General features: G+C 54.8%; 4 protein-coding genes across 4 annotated transcripts; 1 reads left to right on the forward strand and 3 right to left on the reverse strand.

Annotated features, from left to right (window-relative positions):
- Positions 1 to 3,103: 3,103 nt before the first annotated feature.
- Positions 3,104 to 4,062, reverse strand: PHACADRAFT_255136 (uncharacterized protein). The gene has a single exon (XM_007395214.1). The coding sequence runs from the start codon at positions 3,623 to 3,625 to the stop codon at positions 3,437 to 3,439; it is 189 nt and encodes a 62-aa protein (XP_007395276.1). The 5' UTR covers positions 3,626 to 4,062; the 3' UTR covers positions 3,104 to 3,436.
- A 2,877-nt stretch (positions 4,063 to 6,939) lies between these two features.
- Positions 6,940 to 9,579, forward strand: PHACADRAFT_255141 (uncharacterized protein). The gene is made up of 3 exons (XM_007395215.1): positions 6,940 to 7,057; positions 7,116 to 7,773; positions 7,822 to 9,579. Exons 2-3 carry the CDS (start codon positions 7,489 to 7,491, stop codon positions 8,971 to 8,973), a joined length of 1,437 nt encoding a protein of 478 aa, XP_007395277.1. The 5' UTR covers positions 6,940 to 7,057; positions 7,116 to 7,488; the 3' UTR covers positions 8,974 to 9,579.
- Positions 9,580 to 12,253: 2,674 nt separating this feature from the next.
- Positions 12,254 to 13,839, reverse strand: PHACADRAFT_208474 (uncharacterized protein). The gene is made up of 3 exons (XM_007395216.1): positions 13,261 to 13,839; positions 13,071 to 13,209; positions 12,254 to 13,015 (listed from the first exon to the last, which is right to left on the reverse strand). The coding sequence occupies exons 1-3, from the start codon at positions 13,783 to 13,785 to the stop codon at positions 12,756 to 12,758; spliced, it is 924 nt and encodes a 307-aa protein (XP_007395278.1). The 5' UTR covers positions 13,786 to 13,839; the 3' UTR covers positions 12,254 to 12,755.
- A 2,004-nt stretch (positions 13,840 to 15,843) lies between these two features.
- PHACADRAFT_142709 (uncharacterized protein) lies at positions 15,844 to 17,107 on the reverse strand. The gene is made up of 3 exons (XM_007395217.1): positions 16,708 to 17,107; positions 16,196 to 16,656; positions 15,844 to 16,146 (listed from the first exon to the last, which is right to left on the reverse strand). The coding sequence occupies exons 1-3, from the start codon at positions 16,893 to 16,895 to the stop codon at positions 15,872 to 15,874; spliced, it is 924 nt and encodes a 307-aa protein (XP_007395279.1). The 5' UTR covers positions 16,896 to 17,107; the 3' UTR covers positions 15,844 to 15,871.
- Positions 17,108 to 17,665: the final 558 nt, after the last annotated feature.

The raw sequence follows: 17,665 nt of genomic DNA on the forward strand, positions 1-17,665 counted from the left end.
GTGGTCGCCACTGGCGGCCATCTAGATTGTAAGATTGGCTAATGCTGCTCGACATAATTTCACCCATAGATGTTCGCCACTGGACACCTTGAACTAATTTGCAAGGTTATGACCAAAGGTACTTCAATGTCTCCCTGCAAACGTGCGGTCGCCACTGGCATCTGCATATCGCTGGCGAGGTTTGACCACAACTACTCTGCTGCTTCCCCACTAAATATGCAGTCGCCACTGGCAGTCGCTCTTTGCAGCATGCTGACCACACAGCCACTATGCTGTACTTGGCCGCCGCTCTGCACACATGCAGTCGCCACTGGCAGCCACGCACTGCGTTGGAAGCGAGCGTCAAGCGGTAGGAGCCAGCGTCAAGGGCAGTGGTCGGCGCTCGAAACGGTCCCTACCGACCCCTACCAGAGCTCATAACCCTTAAGGATTCTTGGGATCCCACCATCTTCAGCTGGCTACATTGTTGTTACAGCTACTAACAAAACAATAGACCACCTACTGTTAATGTTCGCCTCATAGCTTTGTTTACTTCTGGAGCGGAACAAATAAAGAATCGAGATCTTGGGGTCTTCATGCCTGATTGAGCACACTGCGGTGAACAAAAAGATATTTGCTGCAGTGGACACCTGCAGCAAGAAGGAACACTTACAAAAGCCAACAACTATCTTATTGTAACTAGAACGGCTTGGAGGTGTAAGACAAGCTTGCTAGAAGAGATGAGCAAGAGGTGATTGGACAGCGGTCAAATGACCAGGCTCAACAGCGTGGAAACTCAATGAAGTTCCTGCCTTTCTCTCTGAGAACTTCAGGCATTGTAAAAGGGTCAAAAGTCAGAGGTTAGAGCACAAAAATGAGCACATGTAACTTGGGATGAGGGAGCACACTCGCTGCTGTTTTTTAGGGTCCAAGGTCACATTGACATGAAATCTCAATTCTATTTGTTCCACTCCAAAGATAAACAAAGCTATGAGGTGAACATCAACAGTAGGCGGTCTATTGTTTTGTTAGTAGCTGTAATGAGTTTGAACTTGCAATTTGAACTTGCAAGCCAATGCACTCAATACCTGTAGATTAGTAGCTACTGTAGCAGAGTGAACGGTACAAACTGGCCTGGGAGGCATGACAGCTTAACTTGCCCTCCATGCTACAAACCACCGTCGTGTTATGCGTGACATGTCTGTTTACAGGGCAAAATATTGGGCAAATTAGGTACTTCTGACAATCCTACATGCAAATACAGCCTTGTTGAAAGCCTGGAATCATTTAAAAGGCCATAGAAAGAGCCATACTGCCCATTCGAACCAGCTTGGGCACCCTACAGACCCTTGATAAGCCATGACGCGTGATAAGGGGACTCAAATTACAAACCGGTGCGGGGATTCGTTATGCGTTACGGTTTGTACCGTTCACTCCGCTACAGTAGGATTGTGCCTAGTATAGGCAAGACGTTATACAGCAGGCTAAGATGCAAAAGTTCAGACGAGTCGCCTGCGCTAGTCACTGGGTTCAGCCGGAGCATCCATGGCCGACCAGCCGACCGATAGCAGCCATAGTCATTGTATCGTCCGGCCACCTTGGTCAGATGGTGTACACCCACCGCCAGCGGGCATGCTGCACTGTTTCAGGTGGCACCCGGCTGTACGCTCCGGAGGGCATTCGCTGTGGCTCTGAGGAGCAGCCCGATGCATCCCTTTGAGGATTCTGCTTAATGCTGCGAGACACTGCGCTGCACTTTGGGCTCATTTTGTCGGGCCTTCGCGCGCCGTTGGCATCGCCCCGCAGTTTGCGGGCTGCTTCCGTCTTCGTCGGGTCACCGCGCGCGGCGGCAGCTATAGCCGGCCCAATCAATGGTTTCAGCACAAGTGTACGCGCCAGAGGTGAGTTCACTTGTACTGAAAGTATTGACTCAGGCAGTCGATGCATTGGGCTCCCGAGAATCGTGACTGCAGCACTTACGATTCACACAGTTGCAGTCCCCGTGGACTTATTGCTAGCGCACGGTTGTGCACGCACGGCAGGGGCCGCCGCTGCCAATGTGCCTCTGTCTGCGCCGCGTCGTATCACCTCTGCGCGCGGTCGCGCACACTGCTGTACGATGTTCGCTCGCCCTTGTCGGTGATGCGCGGTTGCACATGCACAACGGTGGCTGTCGTATGTTGTCTCCTGCATGCCGCCGTGGACTACTGCCTGCTCTATATGCAATGGTGCTGCGTTGTGGGCCATACATCGAGCTCTAGCGAGTCAGGGTGAGTCAGGGCTGCCGGCTGCTGTACCTCTGGCTCGCGGCTCATCTCGGCCGCCTCACGCAACCCGCGAGGGCTGTTGTTGGCGGCGCACGGTCGTGCGCGCGCAACGGCGCTGACTGCATGTTGTCGCTAACGCGTCCTCTTGTGCTGTGGAAGGTACGGTGCCTTGGTGTTCTTGTGGCCGGTCGTGCCGTATTCCCCGGCATGCTCGTGCAAGAGCTCGGCGGACGCGTTGTCTTGTCGTGTGTGGCTGGCCGCTATCAGCACTCGATGCTGCTGCACAGTCGTGCCAGCACACCGAGGCTGTTATCACGATGCCGTCATACTGTCGTCATACTGTTCAGCTTCGGCGGCGCGTCGCAGTCGTCGTGGCTGGCTGTGGCATCTGCAGGCAGCTCCCGTGCTATGCGACGCGTCGGGGTTTTGGCTGCCGAGCCGCGAAATGAGTCTGGAGAAATAGAAAGATCAGCATGCGATCGAAAGAAGCGGACGTACCTCTGCTTGGGGCGACTGGTGCCTCCGCACCTCGTTCGTCGCTCCCCAGCCTCACCCGCACCAGCTCTTCTCGTCCTTCTGTTCACTCTGGTCGTCGTCAGGCATCTCCCATCTCTCCTTGCGACTGCTTGCTAATTTCTACGTGTGTTCAAAGCGCGAGGGGGTGGACGAGAGGGCAGTGGTGGTGGTGGTGGTGGTGGTGGTGGTGGTGGTGATGGGTCAACGCGTCGCGCCCAAGCGCTCATGCGTCCCGCGCAGCGTTCTCAGCGCAGAGCGTAAGCACGTCGTTTTATGACCGCTTGCTTATCTTTCGACGCACCTGCGATGTTCCCGGCTTCACACCTGCTCTCGCTATCGCATCCGTGAACCTTATGTACCTTTGTATTTATTCTTCCGACTGTGTCTGAATACATACACCTGCTCTCGCTGTCACGTCCGTGAACCAGTTCCCGGGCTGCTCCCCAGTCGCACCCTCGCCCCGCTTACTGATTCCACAAGCTGTGGACGTGAATGTCCACTATCGCCCCTTATTAGTCTCCGCGTCGCGTCCACCCTGTTCTGCTGAATCCCAAACCGGCGTTGAGATAGCGCCCGTTGCTGCCAGACCCGATTAGCCCGAATTTGGGCAGAAACCCCAGGGAAGCCCGACAATACAGCGTCGCGGAGGTACGTACACTCTCCGAGAGGGCTGTTTACAGGTAACGTGAGTTAAGCTTGAGCCCTGCAGGCGCCATATCGTAGTCACGAGCGCCGCTGTCGCCTCGACGCAGAACCGGTGATGTCATACGTGCCGTACGCAGACTGTATAAGGCTGAGATCAGCGCAAGCCCAAAAGCACAGACACAGAGAAGAAGCACACCGGTGAGAACAACTGGATACATGTGGTCGACCAAGGATCCGCTCGTGACCCGATCTCGAACTAGCCTGCAGCCGGAGAATATGAACTGCTGGAGGTGATCGGTCTCCACCCTTCTTCGTTGTTCCTGGATAAGGGGGCCTTTCTTCGTGCACCAGAAGAGCAGATCCTCGAATACCCGCCACTGCGGTAGCACCCCGAGTACCAATAGACGCATAAGCGAGACGCGGTGCCGATTGCCTTCCACGAAGGTACGAGAAGGAAGACAACCTCTGCCAGGCGACTGCGATTGGCCCAGTTGTGCTTCGTGGCACGTCGGCCAAAGCCGCTGCCAGCCCTGGCTGCAGCCGGCCCTAGCGAGAAGTTGCAGCGTATCAAGCCGAGCACCCGCAGCCTTCTCTCATACAGGCTACCGATCAAAATTGGCCGTAACAGGCACAAACCCTTGGGTTCGTTCAGTCCAGCGGCTCAGTGGAGAACGTTGAAGAAGCTTACCGTCCTGGACACAAAGGCCACGAGACGCCCCGGTCACGTATAAGGTGCCGCTGGAAGAGCGGGGCCGCTAGTGAGGCGCTGCAGACCTGTGCGTGACACCGGCAAGGCACGTTCCCACCGCATTTGCAAACTGCTCGAAGATGCGCATCCAACGAAGTCGAGAACGCCATCGGGCAGCTCGGAGGGCAGGCGATAGGCTGATCTTCTGCGTGGAACCAAGGGAAGGCTGTGTAGAGGGTGTCGGTAATCGAGGACTTCGATGCAGGGGAGTCGACGTACGCCCTGCGGGTAGTAGCGTAAGCCGGTGGGCAATGTGCCGAAGGGTCGACTGGGACCTACAGCGCCTTATAGCTAGAAGTCTTTGCCACTGCCCCCGGACGCAGTGATGACAGTATGCACTCGTGGTGCCTGCCAGATAGCGTTTGATGGAACCTCCAGACGACCGCGGATGTTCAGCCACAAAGCGGCGTCCAGAACGCTGCGTTTGCACTTGAAAAGCGTGCCAAGGAGGGTCTTTAGGCACATGATTTTGCGAAGGTAGGGGCCGGGCGAAGCGTGTGCAGCCGACCGTGGCTATATTTACGGGAGATTTGCAATGGAAGGTGTCGTTGGGCGACAAAAGGGTCTTGATGGGTCTCAGAGCCATGTCTGTTCTTGGCATTGTGAGAATCTGTACGGCATGTATCAGACATTGACTAGTAGCTGATGTTGATGGTCAGACTCACCGGTCACTGATCTTTGGCGACCATCTTCAGCTGTAACGTCCACGACGAATCCCAAAACAGGAACGAGACAATTGATCTGTGAGGCTGCGGCGTCGAAGCGAAGACATGCGAACGACGTGATGCTTTCAGGAATCTGCTTTCAGGATGCTGCTGCAGGTAGATGGCTGGTCAGCGGCCGTAGGGCCCTCTATGCGAAGCAACACACCAGCAGACAGACACTGCGCGCCGGGCAGAAGACCGACGCTCGGCTACGGCGGAGGATGTGCATGCAGAGCTTATCTGACCGCATCGTTCGTAGTTTGCTGCCACATGAGGAAAGAGGTCAGATGGCTGGTCACAGCATCGAGAAGGCCTGAGCAGCTCACCACGTATATATCGATATCGGGCAGCTTGCGAAGATGCGTGGAAGCTCGCCCGGCAGAAAATAACTGTCGTCACTCACCAATTTCTCGCCTCGCCCGACTTCGCCGTGAACATATCTCCTCTAGACCCGCGCGTATGCATTGCGACGCCAACAGGCTGGCTTTGGATTGACCGGTGATATATCGTTCGAGCTTCTAGTGGCGGATGCAAATCTCGATCTGGCACGTCCGTATCATCCTGCAATCAAAATTTTAGAGTGACGGAGGGGATGAGGCAGCGGTGGATACTAACGGACAGTCAGACATGTCTAAGGTAGCTAGGGGAACAACAGGGAGGTTTCACATGCCAGACGAGCACAAAAGTTGAAGCGCATCAAATCATTCGGGATGCAGGAGCGAGCTACCGGGGAATGGCTGGCACGAGAACTGTGCGGACTGCAAATCAGCACATCGTCGCGCAGAATTGTCGCAAATTTTTTCCCAAAATCATGATGCATCAATAGCGATCTTTTCTCTCACAAGCCTCGTTAGGGCATCGTGATGTGCATCACGACACGAAATTTGCCTCATGAGGGCCTCACGATTCCCTCGTGAGGCGGTTTTGATACAATTTTGATGCAATCTTGGGGCGTCTCCCTCATGAGGGTAAACGGAAATTTGCGACAAGATCAACTCACCTGTCGACACCGACCTTTCCGGGATATGGAAAGACATCGCAGGCGGCCCAAAGCGTAGTCGAACGGGTAATCGAGGAGCAGCGGCGGCCGACGCTTCCCGTTGCGGAGGGAAAAGACAAAAAGGCTGTGCTTTTCTGGGCATTAGGCGAGCGTTACGATGTATTTGGACATGGACATGATGCAAACCTGGGAAACCTCGGGGAGCAGTTTTCACTTTGGCGCTAAGACAGGCATCATGACAGTATCGACTGGTATGGGCCGGAGTTGGGGCACGGGAGGGTCAGGTGAGCATTCGCATTGGAATATGGTATCGAACGAGAGGAATATCGCAGGGGGGCCTCGGACGCAGCAAGAAGAAAAAGATGAAATTAGGATACGGAAGGACTCTCGATGCTCTGTGATCGGTCGCTGAAACTGTTCGACGGGCTGATTAGGAAGAGGAGTTCTATATGAGTGTTGTACTGAGCTCACGGGCTGTACTGGCGAATCGGAGATAAGACACAGCTGTCGGATTCCTCGAACTTCCATCAGGGATCCTGGAAATGTCACGGAGTACAACGTTGTACGCTGCGCGAAGGCGGCGGGGCGGTCTGGACGGTTCGGACGATGAACGACGCAGCGTTGGGCGCCGGGAAGAGATGATGGGCAGGCTGATGTCGCCCTACCCACTGCAGTCGCAGTTGAGGTGCATCAGAAGTGGACGGGTCGTTATCGCGGCGTTGGGCTGACGCGATAGTGCTGACTACCCCGATCTGGATCGTAAGAGAGATCCAGGGCGGAGATTCCCTCTCTGGCACGCCCGGGCCAAGCGTCACGATTTACATATTTTCTGTCCAGCTGAGCGAGCAGGTGCAGCAGGTTATGCAACAGCAGACAACAGTTCTGCCCGAACACCACAGTCCAAGCTCTGAGGCTCGGCAGCGGAGGCTGGCACTCGAAAGCAGCCGCGGCGTGACAGTGACCTTTGTGATTGCTGTAACTGTTACGTGACGAGCGCTGCCTGTTTTGGAAGATGAGGCGGGTAGTGCCGAGGGGATATATGAGATTGGTTGTTTGGCGTCGACTATTCCGGAGTCCAGTCTTTCCCCCACCCCGTTCATGGTCCTGAGCCTCTGACGGAGCGTCCTTCCGTTCCCCTCCCCTTCTTGCATTCCCTTAACCTCCACTCGGCCCTGCCGCAACAAGGATAACGCCTGGTGTATGCCCTTACTCTTTTTTTTCGCTTCAACAAAGCTCACTTGCACGTCGTTATGCAGATCTCGCGACCCTTGTCGGCACTCACCCTTCCCGTCAAATCCCCAAGTGCAAGCAAGCCTCGAAGACCTCCTATTTCTCGTCAGAGCGCCTGCAGCTGCCGTACGCTTGAGTTCTACTCGCGACTGGCAAAGCAAAGCAAACCTCAGTGACCCATCGCCCCGAACTCTGTCCACCTCCATCACCTCTTACCTTCAGGAACTACCAGAATCCCGCTGAACACTTCGGTGATCGCGATTCCATAGTTTCCAGAACTCCGCACTGCGTTCTCGACTTGACCTACAGAACCAAAACTTCTCTTGTCCGCCTCTTGGTTCTTCGTCCAACTGCATACATCTATAGACCAACCGTATCTGCCCTCTATCTGCTATATCAATGGCCATGACACTTCCCGCTGATTCCCCAGCTCCCCAGTCCCCTCAGTCCTCTGACGGCTCGAACGGTCCGTCTACGCCTGTTTCCCCATCCACTGTTCAGACACTCGCTCTCCCCCCGCCCGTCGACGCCACTCCGAAGGTCGAAGCGAACTCATCCGCTGCAGCTCCTGCTCCTGCTCAGCCTAAGCGCAAGCCCAGCCGTCGCGCCAACACCGCTGAGCGTAGAGCTACTCACAATGCTGTCGAGCGCGCTCGCAGGGAGACTTTGAACGGCCGCTTCTTGGTATGTCGTCAGCTCTGTCATCATGATAGTTGTTTAACGTTTCTTCAGGACCTTGCTGCTTTACTCCCGAACCTATCGCAGATTCGCCGCCCTTCCAAGTCTTCCATCGTCAACAGCTCTATCGCGCACATCCACGCTTCGCGCCGCCATCGCCTCCTTGCTGCTCGCGAGCTTCGGATGCTCAAGCTCGAGTGCGATGCTCTCCGTCGAGAGCTGAACGAGTGGCGCGATCGTTCTGGTCTTCCGCGTGTAGAAGAGCCTGTCCGCGGCGAAGGCTTCCAGATGATCCTCTCTGGCGAGGTCGAGATCTTGTCTGCCGGCCCTATCGAGGAGGAAGACGGTGACGAGTACGGCAATGATGGCTATGGTGACGACGACTATGTCTCCCAGCCTCCTGCCGTCGCCCCTGGCATGGCTGATGGCCGTCACCGCGAGAGCAATCCTTTTGCGCATAACGCTCCCGCTCCCGGACACACGGGCCTCCATCTCCAGACGATTCTGCCACGTCCGGCTAATGGGGCTGCATCTAGCCCGATGATCGTCCAGTCGCCCACTAACGTGTCTTTCGAGAACCCCGCTATGGCAAGTATGTACGACGCTCCGTACGGCATGCAGTCCTTCCACATGGGTGGTGGTGGCGTCCTCAGCCGACACGCCGAGCCAGAAAACAAGTGGGGTATGTACGGCGGCCAACAGTTCACGCCGCCCGCCTCTTCGCACGGGATGCAGGCGCCTTCGTACATGATCAACCAGCACCATCACCCCCATCACGTCCAGCGCCAGGCGATGTACTCCGCCGGTCAGCCTACCGGCCACATGTACGGCAGCCCGATCGACAACGACGACACGTCCTCGGTCGGCAGCGCGGGCCAGTCACCTGTGCCTGGCGCAGACAGCAACATGGCCATCGCCGCGAAGAGAGAGAGGAGCGGCAGCATGGGCAGCGTCGGCTCCGCCGGAAGCCATAACGCTCCCAGCGGTAGCGGTTACGAGATGCCTGCGGCTGCAGGGATGTCGCGCAGGATGGGCCCTGGTGCACCTGGGTCTTGGGATGAGAGCATGACCATGAACGGAGGGATGCCTGCCATGGGACCGATCGGCGGCCTCGGCGTTGGCGGGATGGGCATGGGAGGACGTGGCGCGCAGGCAGCGATGACTGTGGGTGGTGGCGGCAATGTGTTCGCGGCAATGATGCTCTGAAGACCTGTCGCCCGCCGCGACGTGTCTCAAACGCTTCTGCTCGCTTTGCCAACATCTTCTCCACTCCCGACTCGCTTCCTATCTATTGTTCGTCGCGCGCGCTTTTGGACTTCCCGCTGTTCTTAATCCCATCCTGTCTGCTGCTCTGTTCGCCTCGGTCTCGTTCTGGATGTCTCTCTTGGTTCGTGTCTGCCTATCTATCCTACGTTACAGCGCCTTATCGTGTACTACCTCCTACCCGTCCTTTGCCAATGACATTCGTTGGCTCCCTGCACTCCTTCGGCGATAATACGTAGACCGTTTTCTGTTCTTCCATGACGCTTCCTTCCCCCGCCGACCCTGTCCGCCTTCGTCTGTACTGGTACCGATGACCATATCTTCTTCACCCTCGTTATCGACACCACTCACACCACCATCGCTCTCATGCTGCTCGCTCGCCGAGCAGACCGTTGTATAATCGCCGCTGGCTGTCATTCGTTTGACTCGGTCCACTGTACTGCTTACGTCTAAAATTATTATCTCCTCTATAGCGCTATATACAGTTGATGATTCGTATCTTCGTCCGTCTTGGGTTTGGGTCACCATGTCAACCAGCTGTAAGTGCACCCGCCCCGGCGACGACGGTGGCAGCAGCCGACAGCTGCCTTTGATAGCAAGCCTGGTGGGCTGCGGAGACGGCCTGAGCTCCGAGATCGCATGCCAGTTGGCCCCTAGGAGGCAGACAAGCCCCACCGCGACGTCCCGCCCGGAGCGCAGATATGACCCCGCCGCCCGAAATTCTCAAGGCGCAGCGCCGATCGGTCATTCTTCAGGCTTTGATCTCGCTTCCGAAGTTTGCATCCACCCCCACAATTTGACGCAGCGGCTTCGGCCGCGCGCCGGGCTGCGGGTCGCTCGTGATGCAGCGAAAACCTAGCCGTGGCCGTCCTTTAGCCGCATTATTACACGACCAGGTGCGACAAACTCTTGCCTGTACGTTCGTGTCGGCCTGGAGCTCAGGTGGGGCGTTGGTGATCTTAGAGAGGCTTTGCTGGTCGTGCGCATCCACTGCTGAGTCCGGTTGAGGGTCCCTAGGACCAAGTATGGAATCCAGACGGCGGGCGATCCCGACATTCTGGAGGGTTGAGTAGACTCCCATAAGTATTCTCCAGGCCGAAGCACGGCTCTGGATTCTCGAGCATGCGACGCTTGGGAAAGCTATCTACAAGCATCGCTAGAAGTTCCATGGCCACGCGCCGTCTTTGCACCCCGTGAGTATTGTCGCTCGGCCGTGCAGGGTTTCGTTTGTAGGCTCCCTCGCAGTTGTGGCTAACGCATGGCAGTATCTTGGCTGTCCCATGGCTAGAACATCGATATGATGAGCGCCGCAGTTTGCACTGCAACGCTGATCCTGAGGTGTCCCTACCGTGACAGCTGGTTGAACCGCTCTGTTCATGTAGCACTGGCACATCTGTGTTCGGTTTTACGCACCCTACCAGGATGAGGTCCAACAACCACGCCGCCCTAACCATATGCAGCCATTTCCACTAGTCCTCGTACAGCCACCTTGTCGAGGCTGGCATTCGGAGAAGCCGTCTGGACATGCTCTTGCCGCCACTTCCTGGCAGCCACCATGCGTGTCCTGTCGACAAGGTTCATAACACATGCCCCTGCTCTCACCGTTCCAGCTCCAAATAGATTAGCTCATTCGCAGCTCTCGAGATCTTCACAGGGGTCTCGAACTCGTGGTGCGTGTATTGACAAGTCGTCTTCGGGAGCGTCCTAACCGCGGATAATCACATGGTCATAGGCTGGCGTCCTCGGCCTCAGCTCTCTCGAGGCCTCGTTTGGTTTCATTGTACATTGTATCGGGATTTCGGGTGCATCTTCGGCAGTGATATGACGGTTCTTTCGAGGGCCGGAATCGCATGCTTCTCCTTGCCGTAAGCCCGCGAGAAGCAAATCAGTCGTCATTGGACACCATATGCAACCTTACACGAAGGGCTGGCCGCTGCTGTGATAGACTTTTGCGTTCCACGCAAACGCATTGTGGATAACGGCTACCCATGGGAGTAAGTGCACTACAGGTTTACGGGAGGTGAGTTGTGAACTCGCTCGAAGCTTGAAGACGGGCTGATCATCTCCTCAGCAGTCAGCAACCTTCAGCTCGTGGAACACGAACGCGCACACGGCCGGCTAGCAATACTCGCGTGCATTGTTTCAATCGTAACTTTTCAAGCACTCTCCCTCCGATTATCGCTCATAGCTAGGAGGGCCTCCCTCGCTGCTGCTGCTGCTGCCGTCGCATACGGCGCCTTCGTGCACATGCTCGGTAGGTCCTGATATAGCACTGCATCAACTTGTGGGATTGACGCAGACTACTGATCTAAACAGATCACCTCAAGCTCATACTCTCTTTCCTGCGACTTCTTGTATCGTCATTATCGACTATGCTGTACAACCCACCGAATCAGAGCCTTACTCTTCGCCATGGTCGCACACTAATTGATATCTCTATTCGCCCTGAGAGTAGGTCAAGGAATCTGGACACGCATCTCACGCGCCGAGTTCCTTGGCAGCATATCGCCAGTGGCGCGGAGCAGGCTGGCAGTCGATCCGTGTGCTTGATGCGCCTTCCCCTCGGCTTCTCGACGCATCTTCCCGCATTGACGGTTGCCACAGATGCTACAGATATGTACTACTTACACGACCAGCCATGTGTTGGGCGTGGAAACGCCACACGCGCCATAACTCGCACTGCAAATGTACGCGCACCGTACGGGGAACATCTAACAAGCCTACACGGTCGAGGCTACCCCAGACCGCATGACTAGCTTCGCAAGCAACGAGATGCTGCCTCCGGATAAGGTGGTCGCACTGCGGTCCCATTGCTCTAGCGTTTACCTTTACTTATCGCTACCTCAGAATGATCACGGTCGTGCTGATGGAGCCTAAGGTGTATCGGAGATTCGTTCGGCGATCTCTTCAGTCGAACAAGCGGATCCAATAGAGTATTATGGCGCAAGAGTTGACCATGTGTCATAATTGAGCTGAGGCGAGTCGGAAATACGGCTCTACATCTGACTAAGCTACGCTGCATAGGATCTAAATCTTCCTGCCGCACGAGCGTTCTGGTGACGCTTTTTCCAAACGCCATATCCTAGGCATGGTGGCAATACCCTTCTGCTACGATAGTCTTTTGAACCGATGACAATCTAACATCGATTGCAAATCTGAATAGGTGACGGGAGAATCTGTGGGTACTCAGGCAACATTCACGCCTTTCTGCTGCTTACCTCCTACGCAGTCAAATGGGATGCCGCCTGTCATTGCGCATCTCTGTGTCCTCAAGGGCTTTCAGCAAGGGTTTTGCCCGTCGTCACCAGCAGGCTGCTCCGTACCCCCATCACTAGCACAAATAGCCTGGTTACCAAGCTCATTGCCGCAACTGAGTATATATGAACCAACAGGTATTTCCTTTTCCGTTTGGCTGCTTCAGCGGTACAGTTCACTATTGCCCAGCCCTCTATGCCGGGCCCTTCCCAATGCCGTCGCTGTCTTTGTCCAGAGATGGACCATAACCAGTCTACGATATTGAACACAAATTTGTACGTTTCAGAGCCATAGCAAGATGGTAATATGAATGTACTGGAAAAGACAATTGTGCTGGCGAATGCGTAGTAATAAGAGCACCTCATTTTAAACCACATAGACGAGTAACATGCAGGTGGTAGGAGGGCCAGCCGGTCTTCATGCGAGTATCAATATTGTTAGGTGGGGCAATAGCTTCGTCGACTGTTTGTCTATCTGCTTCCACTAGACCGGGAGCTCGACGACGAAACGCCGTCTTCCTCCTCCCCCTCCTCCTCGCTGATGTCTTCCCAGACGCTCTCGCCATCGTCGCTGTACACTTCATCTTCATCTTCAACGCAGGGCTCGTCACCTTTGTCTTCCTCCTTGTCACCGGCTTGACGACTATTCGCCACATCGTCCCTGTCAGCTGGGTTTGCGGCCGTCTCTTGATATGTAGATGCAAGGACGTCGTTTGCCTCCGATTTGAGAGCTGATAAATCCAATATTAGTAGATTCGCCACATCGTAAGATTAGAAGGAACATACCATTCAACGCGTTCCTAAATCTCCATGTGAAGGTGCTCATGGGCGCCATGAGCTCCTCTTTCTCTGCTTCCTGGAGCTTGCCTTGCTTAAGGAGCGCGCAAATACTCTTGTGTCTCATGAGCCAGTCGGTGCGCTGACACTGTTCCTCTGTCAGTAAGTGTTCACATGTGAAGATTGGGTGAGAGCGTACTTGGACGGAGCAGTAGTACCGGGACTTGCAGCTACTACAGCACTTGAAATTGGGCGCACCAGTTGTTTCCCATCGGCCGCAGAGGGTACACCCATGCACTATTTCGAGCTCATCGAGGAGGATCTCAATTTCAGGAACGTCTTTGTCGAACATTCGCCCTGTAGGCTTCACAATGGCATGCATCGGAGGGTCCTCAACTCTAGTGGCGCCGAGTGGGGGAATACGTGCCTCCAAAAGGTTGCTCAGGAGAGACAGGCCCTGTGGACTCGTGAACGCGATGCGCGCGCGGCCGTCCGGTGAAGGTTCGGGAAAAGGGTCGCTCGGCCACAAGATGTTCAGTGGTGTGTACATGCGCTTGCCCTGGTTTGCGTACAAGAGGAACCACATCGGACCCTTCGAGCCTAGGACGAGTTTCTCCTTGCACGAACTGTTAGGACCGAGCGTGAACGCAGTGGCGTGGCATATTCGAGGGAGAGCCGACGAGCCTGGGGTAGAATTGGAAGATGAGGGTAGAGCTGATGCCATGGCGAGTGGCGAGACTATGGACGTCAGAGATGAGGACAAGTCTGACGGAAGTGTGATGGGCTGACCAGGTATTTATGCAGGCGCGGCATGTTGGTTTTGTCCGGGGCCACCCTTTGTTCTACTGGGTCTGTGTGGTCAATGCGTGATCGCGGAGTTCGCGTGACGTTACAGGTTCGGTCACGACTATCCGGCAGTGTGGCGCAGATTGTTGGCGTCGTACTAACAATGTCTGCTCCCACTAGTAATTAGGAGAAATGTGAATGCTGTGGTCACTGAACATCTGAACCTACGGTTTAAGGTAAATTGCATCATATTCGGCAACAATAGCTGTGACTCGAGCTCTAACCGCGACTATGGCGAACGAATGAAGAAATGCATTAGATTCGGCAGCGAGTGCATACATTGTTGCACAACAGCTTATCTTGAAGCACGATTCATCGGCGAGAGGTACGCGCCAACGCATTGCTCCGGTGTACCTTGCTCACAAAGGGACCAGTGGACGCGACGCAGAGACTCTCCTGCAGAAGTTATGTCCTCAGTGGCTACTGGATTGAAACTGACGTAGGAGAAGCCGGGGTGTAAGGTAAGCAGCCCAAGGGCAAATGAGAGAGCAGGGTGCAGAGCAAAGCTGGTGGCACTAATAAACAGAGGTCTCTGCTGAGCGGGAGGTTGGACAATGTGCAGGTTAGTTATTGTAACATGAGGAAGGACGGCTTTGGTCAAATCGCGGGTGTTATCCTCGTGACGACGGAGTGGAACGTAGGCCAGAATTGGACGTTCGAATACTTGAAAGGGGGCGACGCACGAGTGCACTCTGAGAGTTCGCGGAATTGAGTGTGCTGAGATGGGAGATGCAGTTTCTGCGCTACCCTTCTTGGAACGAAGTACGATGGAGGGCTAGAAATGGGAGATGTCGGAGAGGATGCGACCCAGCGCCAGCGTCTCAGCTCACGTGCAACGCGAGCATAGGCTTAAGTAAAAGTTACAGCCTGCGCGAATTTACAACTTCATCATTATCTTGACACTTCTCTGAATTGCTCCCCGTCATGTCCTCTTCCAAGATCATCAGACCAACCTCTCTTAGCGTTTTAGTACATCGTAAGATTCGTAACTGGCCCGTTGCAATCTGCCGCGCGGGGGAACGTCGTAGTTCCTGGTATACAGGATACGCTTCAAGCGCGAGCACCTCGATGTTCTTCCTGTGAGCGAGTCCTTCCCCCCACCAGTGCCTGAAGGACACCCATAATTTGCGTTCTACAGTATGCTCGAACCCTCCGCATCCCCTAGGACCTGCTGGACGCGCGGTTGCCTGCACCCTACTACTGTACCTGTAGTCCGGCGGGCACCGGTCACGCGTCACAACGATTTTCCGCTGACCCCTACAAAAATTTGTTCTCGATTCATGGCCATTTTGAGGAGTCGTCGGAGAAATAATTTGGGCGCTTCCCGCCGGACTGGCTGTACGGGTACAGTAGTGCGGAGAGCGCCAACAAAGACAAAGCAGAGAACGACGAAGAAGCGAAAGGTGAAGCGAAAAGCGGTCAAGAAACAAGGGCAGATCCGTAGTCCGTGTGATCATTGGCGAAGTCTACAGGTAGGAAAACGAAAGTGACTTCTAAGTAGCTGCAAACCCATTTTGTTTTTTGTTTTTTTAGCCGTGTTGTCCTGTGTTGGAAGCCAAAATAATGCGGCCAACCTTATGTTCATAATATAGAACACGTAGGCATAACTTAGTGCGAGAAAACTTGCAATGTTTTCACGGAGTGAATTATTATTCACCAGCTGCCCCTCCTGACTCCAAGATATTCCGACATGACTTGAGGAGGAACCAGACGTAAAGTTGGACGTGGAACCATATAGAGTAAATGTATCTCGTCATGGATGCGAGTAGCTTAGAGGCAGACACATCGAGTTTCCCAAGAGCCGTAAAGGCGCAGCGAAGAACGAGCTGATAAATACACCTAGGGACCCATTGAAGATCCAGCACAATACCTGAAATGCGAACACGGAACCTGCATACACTTAGTCTTCTCACCATCAACGAAGTGGGAGATGCATGCGTACCACAGGAAAGCGCCAATGAGATTCAGAGCGCGATACCCCGCTCGCCATCCGTAAGGCTCACCCGCTCCCAGTCCTCGAGTGCTTCCACGCCCTCTTTATTGCTCTTTCCGATTATCACGCTTCCTGCAAAATACTCTACTTCCTCTTGAGCGTTCCTGTTAAAGCGTAAAACGAGCAGATGGCGGAGCATCATGATGTAGCGCACGATGACAAAGATGATAACCTCTGCAGCGGCGATGCCAACAATGTAGGCTGCGAGTTTGGCATGCTGTGTATGCGGGTTGAGGAAGGAGTAGGCTGCGAGAGTGTCAGAAACATCCTCTGGACTTAAAGATGCGGGACATACGATAGAAATGTTGCGTCGCACTTGTGACGTACGCTACGCCGAGATAGCATGCGAGGAGGACAATGAGGAATGGGAGGTGCGCCCAAGGTAGGGCGACACCAGAGTGCGGGCGACCTGGGAGCGACGGGGAGGCATTTGTAAGGAAAATGTCAAGGGTGGCAAACGCGGTGTTGAGCGCATGCTCGCTGATGTTTACCCATGCATTGTAGCGAGTCGCGAACGTGCTTGTTCCGCTGAGCAGGCTCCAAAAGACAGCGGTGACGAGGATCGGGAAAGTGGTGACGGTGCTCTGGAGGAGGAGATGCAAAACTTGCAAAGGGCGCGGCCACGCCTGGAGCAGGTAGTGCGGTGTGTGCGAGGGCGAGCGGAGGGCGAGTGAGAAGGAGAAGGTTTGCACGCCTGAAGCCCAGAAGTAGGAGAGCAGGCCGAGATAAGAAAGGTTCGTAAAGAACGAGAAGAACCTGCGCTTCGGGTTAGTGCCAAATCGGACAGTAAGCATGAATTGTACCGACATCGCGTCCGAGTGATTCTTGATACCCTCGTTTATGAGGCGGAAGAGCATGAAAAACGTGCAATAGAGCGCAAGCGAGAGGCGCAGGAGCGCGAGCGCGAGCGGCGGGAGGAGCGGTGAGGTGACGAGGCTGAAAGAGGGGTCAAATGGCGAGGCGACACCTAGCAAGTCGTACACGCCCGCCTTCATCTTCCTTTTCGAAGGACTGGTTGAAAGCTAACACTGTAACGCAAGGACTGGCGAAAAGCAGCGGATGCTCTCAAAAGAGAGAAGAGGGAAGGTGTGCACCTATTGCTGTCGAAGACGTAAAAACATGGGCGTACGGACGTATACCCTGCAGCTTTCTTCGCAAAACTAGGGGACGTTGCGGTGGCACCGCCATCAGAATATCGTCTGGGCGTGACGCTCCTCCCTCCCGAGTCCCGACGTTTCTGTATTGGGGTATGGCGGGAATGGCACGTGCGCGAGCGTTCGGCACGTGACAAAAATATCCGTGACGCGCGCGCTGCTTCAACCATCCTCTGTGTCCTTTCCTTCGTCAGCTTGCAGATAATTGCATTCGCTACACTAGGTCTCTTTTAAATGAATAATATCTCTTCCTAAGAGTCGTGCAATCGCTTCAATCTTGCTGCTCTGGCCCCCGCGCGCCTGAGCTTCGAGGAGCTCTCTTTTCAGGAAATCTGTATCTGTGATGTAGCTGGTATGTTCTGGCAACTAGAAATGCAATTTATGCTGATACATCCCACCAACATAGTTTTATCCGACATGATCTTCGAGTCACCGCGCGTGCAGTGTCATCAGACACCGAGCTACATCCCCTACGCCCTCCCGCTCTCATGCAGCTACGCACTCTTGGGTTGGCCAATACACTCGCAAAAATTACTTCGACTTTGTCATCATGGCTACTCAGGCGTGTACTTGGCGCATAGAGCAGCCTCGCGTATCTTTCGCCAACCCGG

The sequence above is a fragment of the Phanerochaete carnosa genome, assembly GCF_000300595.1.
Source record: "Phanerochaete carnosa HHB-10118-sp unplaced genomic scaffold PHACAscaffold_5, whole genome shotgun sequence".
NCBI classification, from domain to species: domain Eukaryota; kingdom Fungi; phylum Basidiomycota; class Agaricomycetes; order Polyporales; family Phanerochaetaceae; genus Phanerochaete; species Phanerochaete carnosa.